Raw genomic sequence first — 8,440 nt, 5'->3', positions numbered from 1 at the left:
ATGCGGCGCGGGAATAAATTTCCGAATAAAGCGCGGAACCGGTCGGTAACTGGGCGGTCTCACAATATCGCCCCCGAGCTAGCAAACAAGCAAGCGCGTGGCGTGTGAGTGCGCGTGTGTGTGTTTGTTTGGTGCTGTCTATGTTTGTGTATGTGTGTGAATGAGAGACAGTATGGTGCGGTGTGTCTATGTGTGTGTGTGTGTGTGTGTGTGTGTGTGTGTGTGTTTATACAGACAGCTTGTTATAGCCATCCCCCAAAATAAAACACTGTGTATATAAAGCATCGTCAATGCACCGTGATGCACTGAAATATCAAATTGAACCGAATCGATGGCATGATGATCGTAACCGAACCGAACCAAACCGTGAGACCAGTATGTTCACACGTCTATTGCAAAGTGACCAAAGTCCAACATCGAGCCAACATCTTAAACTAATGTCATATTGATGTCAAATACTGACATTTATTCGTCAGGTATGGCAGCCAAAATCCAACATCTAATAGAATTCATATTGGTAACGTCCACACAACATCAAGCTCTAACATCATTAGACATTGATATGTGGTTGATTTTAGGTTGGACGTTGGACATTGACATCATCCTGATGTTGACTTCTGACATCAAACTGATTTTCATTTCCAAACAAAATGCAACATTTCGGTCATCATACAATAAACATCTGTCGTCATCTCATCAATGACATGTATCTAAACCGTCTCTGGGGCAATGCGTGTAAAGATTTTGGACATCTTCTTGGACACTTTTAATGCTTCCAAACAGTTTTCTGCATTTGTAAATCGCTCATGTCTTGAGGTTGTTCACTATGATGCGATTTATCTTCTATGTGTGATTTGATTGGACAGGAATCACAGGACTGATTTTTCTAAACCTCATAGACAAGAAAAAAAAGTAGTGGAGTAAAAGTACAGATACAGCACAAAAATGTACTCAAGGGAAAGTTAAAGTACACATTTTGAAAACTACTTATTAAATACAATTCCTGAGAGAAACTACTCAATTACAGTAGTTTGAGTATTTGTAATTAGTTACTTTACACAGTTAGTGTCGCTACACTGCTGTGAGGATGTTTTTTTGGTGTGTGGCTCAGTGTGTCAAACCGTGTGGTAAAGGCCAGACAGAGTTTAGACTTCAGAGCAAGTGATATGGCTGCTAGTGTGTATTACAAAACAACCTGTTTCTTTATTTCAGAAGTGCTACGATTAGGGATTAATGTATTGTATGGATTTGTATGTATTACAATCTTTTCACTGTATCTTTAAAAGAGAGAAAATGTTCTATAAATGATGAAAAGTACCCAGATGTTCATTAAAAATGAATAGAAACTGCAGTGGCCATATCAAATCAAGAGCATTTGTTTACCATAGCAAGAGGAAAGCCAAACACTGAGCAATTTATTTTTGTTTATTCTTTTCTCACGTTATTTAATGGTTTGTATGAAAAAATTGTCATGTATGGTTGTGGCATTATATTTGTTATTTATTTTGGTGCCAAGAATCTATGTACTTCCTCCGGGTGATCCGGTTTGTCCCACAGTCCAAAGACATGCAGTATAGGTGAATTGATTAAGCTAAATTGGCCATAGTGTAAACGTGTGAATGCAAGAGTGTATGGGTGTTTCCCAGTGTTGGGTTGTGGCTGGAACGGCTTCCGCTGCATAAAACATATGCTGAATAAGTTGGCGGTTCATTCCACTGTGGAGACCCCTGATTAATAAAGGAACTAAGCCAAAAAGAAAATGTATGAATGAAATGTATGTAAAGTGTGCTATACCCAGATAGCATACGAATGTGGGCCACTTTAGGCAGTTATGCGGCACTGGTGATATTCCTTCGGCCAAGACAAAATGAACGTGAGCCTGAAGTGGCCCACCTGTACAATGGCAAAAGGGGACTAAAGATTCAAATTCAAATATGGGCCATTTAAGGCAAAGATTTGGCACTTTTGGCAAAATGTAATCTGAATGTGAGCCTAATGTGGCCCATGTGGAAAATGGTCAATTTAGCCCAAAGTATGGAGGACAAATGTGGGCCACAGTTGGCAAAAATGTGGCATAGTCATTTAAGCGTAATCTGGGTCTAAACCTAAAGTGGCTCATATGTGTAGGTGCAAATGTGGCCCAGTTATCTTAAGACATATGTGGGCCACTTTTGCCAAATATTCGGCACAGTAAACTCTGGCTAATGCATCCGTTAGCCTATAGTGGCCCGGAGAAGATATAGAAAATGGGGCCCAGTTATCATAAAACATATGTGGGCCACTTTTGGCAAATATTCGGCACAGTAAGCTATGGCTAATGTGGATTTGAGCCTATAGTGGCCCAGAGAAGATATGGCAAATGTGGCCCAGTTATCTTAAAACATATGTGGACCACATAGACTAAAGTCACCATCATGGAGAAAAGTGTTTGCTTTAGTTGGGCTCACAGCCCTGAACCTCTTATTATCAATTTTCTTTTGGGCTGACACAAAAAACAATAAATTAAGTGAGGCACAACCTGTGATGAAATAATATAATTCACTGAAGTTAACCAATGTTTATTCCATTAACTGTTGCTGTTCCTTTGCTGTGTGATTAGTTAAGGAGGAAATAAATTGCTTTGCACATTGAGGAAGGCTTTGAGCCTAAACATTTGTCTTTTCCCAGCAATGAATTTAAAATAAAACAAAACATGAAGTGCAAATCATATTAAGCAATTTAATAGATTGATGCACCAAAATCTAAGATAAAGTCACGGAAGAGTATGGTACAAACAGCAATGTTTAGTACCCTCCCATAAATAGTGTCTAAAGTAATGAGCAATAGAGTTTTTCTTCTTTTGTCACATACTGTTAGATTATTTTACACTTTTCTAAAAACATGTAATTTATGGTTGTTCATTAGAATGTATTTGGTGCCAAGAATGCAATATCAAGCGATATTTAACAAATGAAAACTATATGAAAAATATGTAACAACTCGGTTCATACGCTTTGTTGTGGGCAAGTGAATGACGCTCATAATACTACTAAACAAAAATACAATAAAATGTACAATTTAGCTAAATCGATACATTAGACAATAAAATATACTGTATGTATATATATATATATATATATATATATATATATATATATATATATATATATATATATTTAATTTACTTATTAACTCATTAATTGTACACAATAAACAGTGAAATGCTGGGATTAGCTGCTTTACAATGTTTAAACAGCAGAGGGGGTCAGAGCCTTCACAAAACATTCAATTGTCTTTTAACAGCCAGTGATTTTCACAGCTGAACAGTGTTAATGTAATTGGTAATTTCATTGAATGGCTGAAGGTCTATAAAATACACTTACCTCTAGCAGTTTGCATGCATGGATTTGTGGGTCGTTTATGGGGCTTTGTAACCATAAGCAGTCAGTGTTAGGTTTTGTTGTTTGGTTTAATTAAGCCATGGATCAAGGATGGAAAAGGTGAGTTTATCCAGTTGCACTGTTTGTGTTAGTGATGGTGAAATGAAGCTTTCTGAACCAGTGAAGCACTTGACTCAATTGTATCGGAAAAACATTCGTTTCTCGAAGCTTTCAAAATCAGAGCTCGATGAGGACCTCTTCTGGTTAAAGTGTGGGAAAGGACTGGGTTGCAATGTCAAATGTTCACAACTGACGAACTCATTCATGTAGTAATACAACAACAGGTAATATAAATAAATAACTTAATTACTGTAGTTTTTACTCATAAGGCATATTACAGTACACCACAGATGACTGTAGTAAAATCCAAGGTATTCAAACGTACTGACATCTTCCAATTACATTCACCCAGCCACTTGTTCTAAGTGGGGATCGAACCCTCGATTCCTGCATGAGAGGCGAATGCACTGAGGAGGCTATGTGAGTGAAGTTTTCGGGCTGCGTTCGCCAGCTGGCTTCCGCTAAACACTATACTACGATATGCAGTGGTTTTCTTTAAAGATAGTTGTAAAAAATATGCTAATACACTTTAGTATGGTTCAAAACCTTTTTACTATAAATAACTATTGTATTTTAGTTTAATTACTGGTGTGTGTGTGGGAGAGGTGCAGTGCTTTGAAACAGTAGAAATGTATGTAATTGACGCCCAATCTCTTGCTATACACTTTACTAACCCATGAGGGTGTTTAAACCGTTGAATCAAAATTCGAAGCAGTCACATGGGTATAGGCGACCGTGAAGCTTCGGACGTCACTGATCACGTGATTATGGCAAAACAAATCAAGCTCCGGCACACTGCTTCACTGCGAGATGTATCGGCACACGACGTCACATCACTAGTTTTTGTTCTGCAAATATTGAGTTCTTGAAAATGATTAATGTTATGATGCTATCTCTTTCTACTTGTAGGTTACCCTTGTTGGTAGTCTTCCTGCTGTTTTGGAAGAATGCTCCTGGTTATGCATGTAAGTAGTTCATGATTGTATGTTTTCTCTTCCATCACAAGTGCACTTATCTTTTAGGAACTTTTTTAGTTTGTGGATTTAAGACATTTGAAGACCCTTAAAGTGATTAATTCACAAACTAAAATGTTAACTTTCTCGTTTTTTTTTTTTTTTTTTTTTTTTTTTTTTCTCTTTCCTCTTCTAGATTCAACTTATCGAAATGCTGGCCAATGGTGGGGTCAGCCATCTGACAACGCTTTCTTGCCTCTTGCGGTCCAGTCTTCTTTGCCAGAAGCCCCTGTGACTGGGGTTTTGCTTGAAGAAGTGGTCTCTACTTTGCCAAAAAACACACCCAAGTTTAATCTACTTCAGGTTGTTAACGGTGATGTTTCCAGCAGCTCTGACTCGACACCCCAAGCTCTACCTCCAAATACCCCCTCTTCAGCTTCTCTGCCTGTGGATCAATCTGGTATTGGTGGTTTAGTGTCACTTCAGGGTTTGTCTGGATCCACCACAAGTGGTTCTGGACCAATTGTTTTTGCACAAGGGGTAAGTGGCAGCTTCCCTTCCAAGACTGGAGTTTCTAGCCAGTCCACTAATGACCAGAGCTCCCCGAGTCTGTCTAGTTCAGTTTCTCAAGGTGCCACCTATGGCGTAATTACCCAGGCTCAAGGTACAAGTCAGTTTGTTCCAGGGTCTTCATCCCCATATGCAACCATATTATTGCCCAAATATGTTACTAGTCGGTTGATGACTGGACCAAGCACAAAGCAGTTTACCTCTGTCTATGGCACCCCGACGGGATCCTCTGCTCCTTTCATTTTGCAAGAACTACTGCAGGGTCAAGATTCAACAAGCCAGGTTGTTTCGGGATCTTCAACCCCATATGTATCTGTAACAATGCCCCAAGTTGTTACTAGTAAGCTGACCCCTGTGCCAAGTTCAAAGCAGGTCACCTCTGTCTATACCACCCAGACAGGATCCTCTGCCCCCTTCACTCTGCAAGGACTACTCCAGGGTAAAGGTTCAACAAGCCAGGTGGTTTCAGTACCTTCAACCCCATACGTATCTGTATCTTTGCCCCAAGTTGTTACTAGTCAATTGACCCCTGTGCCAAGTTCAAAGCAGGTCACCTCTTTTTATACCACCCAGACAGGATCCTCTGCCCCTTTCACTTTGCAAGAACTACTGCAGGGTCAAGATTCAACAAGCCAGGTTGTTTCGGGATCTTCAACCCCATATGTATCTGTAACAATGCCCCAAAGTGTTACTAGTCAGCTGACCCCTGTGCCAAGTTCAAAGCAGGTCACCTCTGTCTATACCACCCAGACAGGATCCTCTGCCCCTTTCACTTTGCAAGAACTACTGCAGGGTCAAGATTCAACAAGCCAGGTTGTTTTGGGATCTTCAACCCCATATGTATCTGTAACAATGCCCCAAGTTGTTACTAGTCAATTGACCCCTGTGCCAAGTTCAAAGCAGGTCACCTCTTTTTATACCACCCAGACAGGATCCTCTGCCCCTTTCACTTTGCAAGAACTACTGCAGGGTCAAGATTCAACAAGCCAGGTTGTTTCGGGATCTTCAACCCCATATGTATCTGTAACAATGCCCCAAGTTGTTACTAGTCAATTGACCCCTGTGCCAAGTTCAAAGCAGGTCACCTCTTTTTATACTACCCAGACAGGATCCTCTGCCCCTTTCACTTTGCAAGAACTACTGCAGGGTCAAGATTCAACAAGCCAGATTGTTTCGGGATCTTCAACCCCATACGTATCTGTATCATTGCCCCAAGTTGTTACTAGTCAGTCAGCTGTGCCAAGTTCAAAGCAGGTTACCTCTGTCTATGGCACTCAGACTGGTTCTTCTGCTCCCTTCACTCTGCAAGGACTACTCCAGGGTCAAGATTCAACAAGCCAGGTTGTTTCAGTACCTTCAACCCCATACGTATCTGTATCCCTGCCCCAAGTTGTTACTAGTCAGTCAGCTGTGCCGAGTTTAAAGAAGATTACAGCGGTCTATGACTCTCAGACAGGTTCCTCTGCTCCTTACACTTTGCAAGGAAGCACCACATATGGTGGACTAATCCAGGCTCAAAATGCCAAAGATTCGTCTTCTACGGGATCTTCATCCTCTGTCCTCCAGACCTCAACTGGTGACCTTTCTCATCCTTCCAGCAGCTTTTCTACCCTAAGACGTTATTACTCTGTCAAGGGTTAGGAAACCGCTAAACTGCCATATGATGCAATGTTCCTAAACTGATTTCCAATAAAATTTTGAAGTAAAGTTTCCTAGGCATGGATGAATTTATTTTTGGTGGGATGTTTTAGTTGTTGCCAGTATGTAGCAAACTGACTATTCAAAGAAATCCACTAAATTGTATGTAGTTTAGCAAGTGACTCTTGATTTGGACCTAAAGGTTTAATGGTAAACAAGTGTGACAGTTGTCACTACAGAATTTTTTTTTTCCTCTCCCTCACCCGTCCTTTAACCTCAGTCCTGGACTTGGGGAAAATATTTGGTTTCTGTGTTAATTACTTGCATTAAATTACACAAAAGGGTGAAACAAATAGTTAACTACTTTTGATTCCAAAAACTGCTTGTGCCTACAATTTACAGAGAGCATGCTTTTATTGCGGTAATTTTTGCACCATTCAAAATAGTGTATTAATAACTATAGGTGCTGTAAATGACAAATACTGAATATAAGAGAACATAATTAAGGTTGTCCCATAGAGAATCACGTGTGTTCTGTTTCAAAAACCTATTTCCTGATTACTCATGACCTAATTCTCACTGAATTGTTTATCCATTTATTTTCTAGTAAATTTGAGAGACCGTTCCTTTAAAATAATATAAATGTTAAAAAAAAGTGTAAAGCTTTAGTCACGCAAGAAGGGGTATGATTAAACCAGTTTTAAACAAAAAAATTAAACATATATTAAAAAAAAAAACAAGTGATTGGTCCGTGTTTTAAATTAGAACCGTCCTGTTTTAATCTTCGATTGGACTTGCAAACTCATGTGATGCAATTTCGAAGGTCAAGTGTGACTAGCTTTAATTGGTTAACGCGATTTCAGTTAGTATACCATGATTGTCAACGTTGTTATATACGTTGCATTAGGCAATTTGTAATATGAATTTGTCATGAAAACTGTCACTGGTATCACATTTCTTCTGGATAACACTACTAAAAATCATGGTGTTTCTCACTGGTGATTCATTTGTGATGCCGGTGTTGCTGATATACAAACATGGAGAGCGGTCTAAATACAGACCCTGTGCAGATGCAATCTGAGCTGCATGCAATACTTTTTAATGGGCTCATCTAACCCTACCCCTCATATGATTTCACCAATTCCATTGAGTGCTTTGAGTCTGACATTGCATCGCTGAGAGATGCAATTTCAGCTTGCATAATAAAGGCTGCATCCAGATACTATTGCAAACATGGCCAAAAATGCTGTATTACGTATGTCAGTTAAGTAGTCACCTTGTTAGTAAACCGTAAGAAAGTGACAACGTTTGTCTCAGCACTTGTATGTAGAACTTGCCAGATGTAAGATGTGTCTCTGCTGTTGCTGATGAAGTGTTAGCAAACACAATCTATAACATACTCTGCCACCGTTGTGTTTGTTTGTGCCTGCCTTTAATCTACACCTCTCTAAACACATACCTGTGTTTTGTGCATGACATCATTTACATACTTGTTTTTTTAGTTGTTTACATGTGAGCAACAACAAAGCCATTTTAAAATCTTCTACTTACATTTGTAGGCATTTTCGCTCATAAAAATGTTTTTGATGTCAGGTAAACAAACAGGCAAAAAAAGCATTAAAAGTTTCCCATTTTTGGCTGAAAACGACACGTAAACGGCCCACCAAACGGCACTACTAGCCCTTTGTTTGTTGTGAATATGCACCCTCTAGCAGTGAAAATGACATACTGTGCTGTTAAATAGAAGAATGAATGAATTCGGTTCAATTCTGTCCAGTATGTATATAAAACATCACTTGT

At 39.3% G+C, this 8,440-nt stretch overlaps 1 protein-coding gene across 1 annotated transcript; it reads left to right on the top strand.

The window, feature by feature from the left end:
* The first annotated feature begins 3,459 nt into the window (after positions 1-3,459).
* LOC130236741 (mucin-4-like) lies at positions 3,460-6,712 on the top strand. The gene is made up of 3 exons (XM_056467498.1): positions 3,460-3,479; positions 4,389-4,444; positions 4,629-6,712. The coding sequence occupies exons 1-3, from the start codon at positions 3,460-3,462 to the stop codon at positions 6,641-6,643; spliced, it is 2,091 nt and encodes a 696-aa protein (XP_056323473.1). The 3' UTR covers positions 6,644-6,712.
* Positions 6,713-8,440: the final 1,728 nt, after the last annotated feature.

This window comes from Danio aesculapii, chromosome 10, assembly GCF_903798145.1.
Source record: "Danio aesculapii chromosome 10, fDanAes4.1, whole genome shotgun sequence".
NCBI lineage: Eukaryota > Metazoa > Chordata > Actinopteri > Cypriniformes > Danionidae > Danio > Danio aesculapii.
This window is presented reverse-complemented; position numbering and strand designations above follow the sequence as displayed.

Bases quoted from the DNA above. Each gene is read 5' to 3' on its own strand.
- LOC130236741 (XM_056467498.1), top strand. From the start codon at position 3,460: ATGGATCAAGGATGGAAAAG. The intron at 3,480-4,388 runs GTGAGTTTATCC...TTCTACTTGTAG, and splicing joins ATGGATCAAGGATGGAAAAG to GTTACCCTTGTTGGTAGTCT. The intron at 4,445-4,628 runs GTAAGTAGTTCA...TTCCTCTTCTAG, and splicing joins GAATGCTCCTGGTTATGCAT to ATTCAACTTATCGAAATGCT.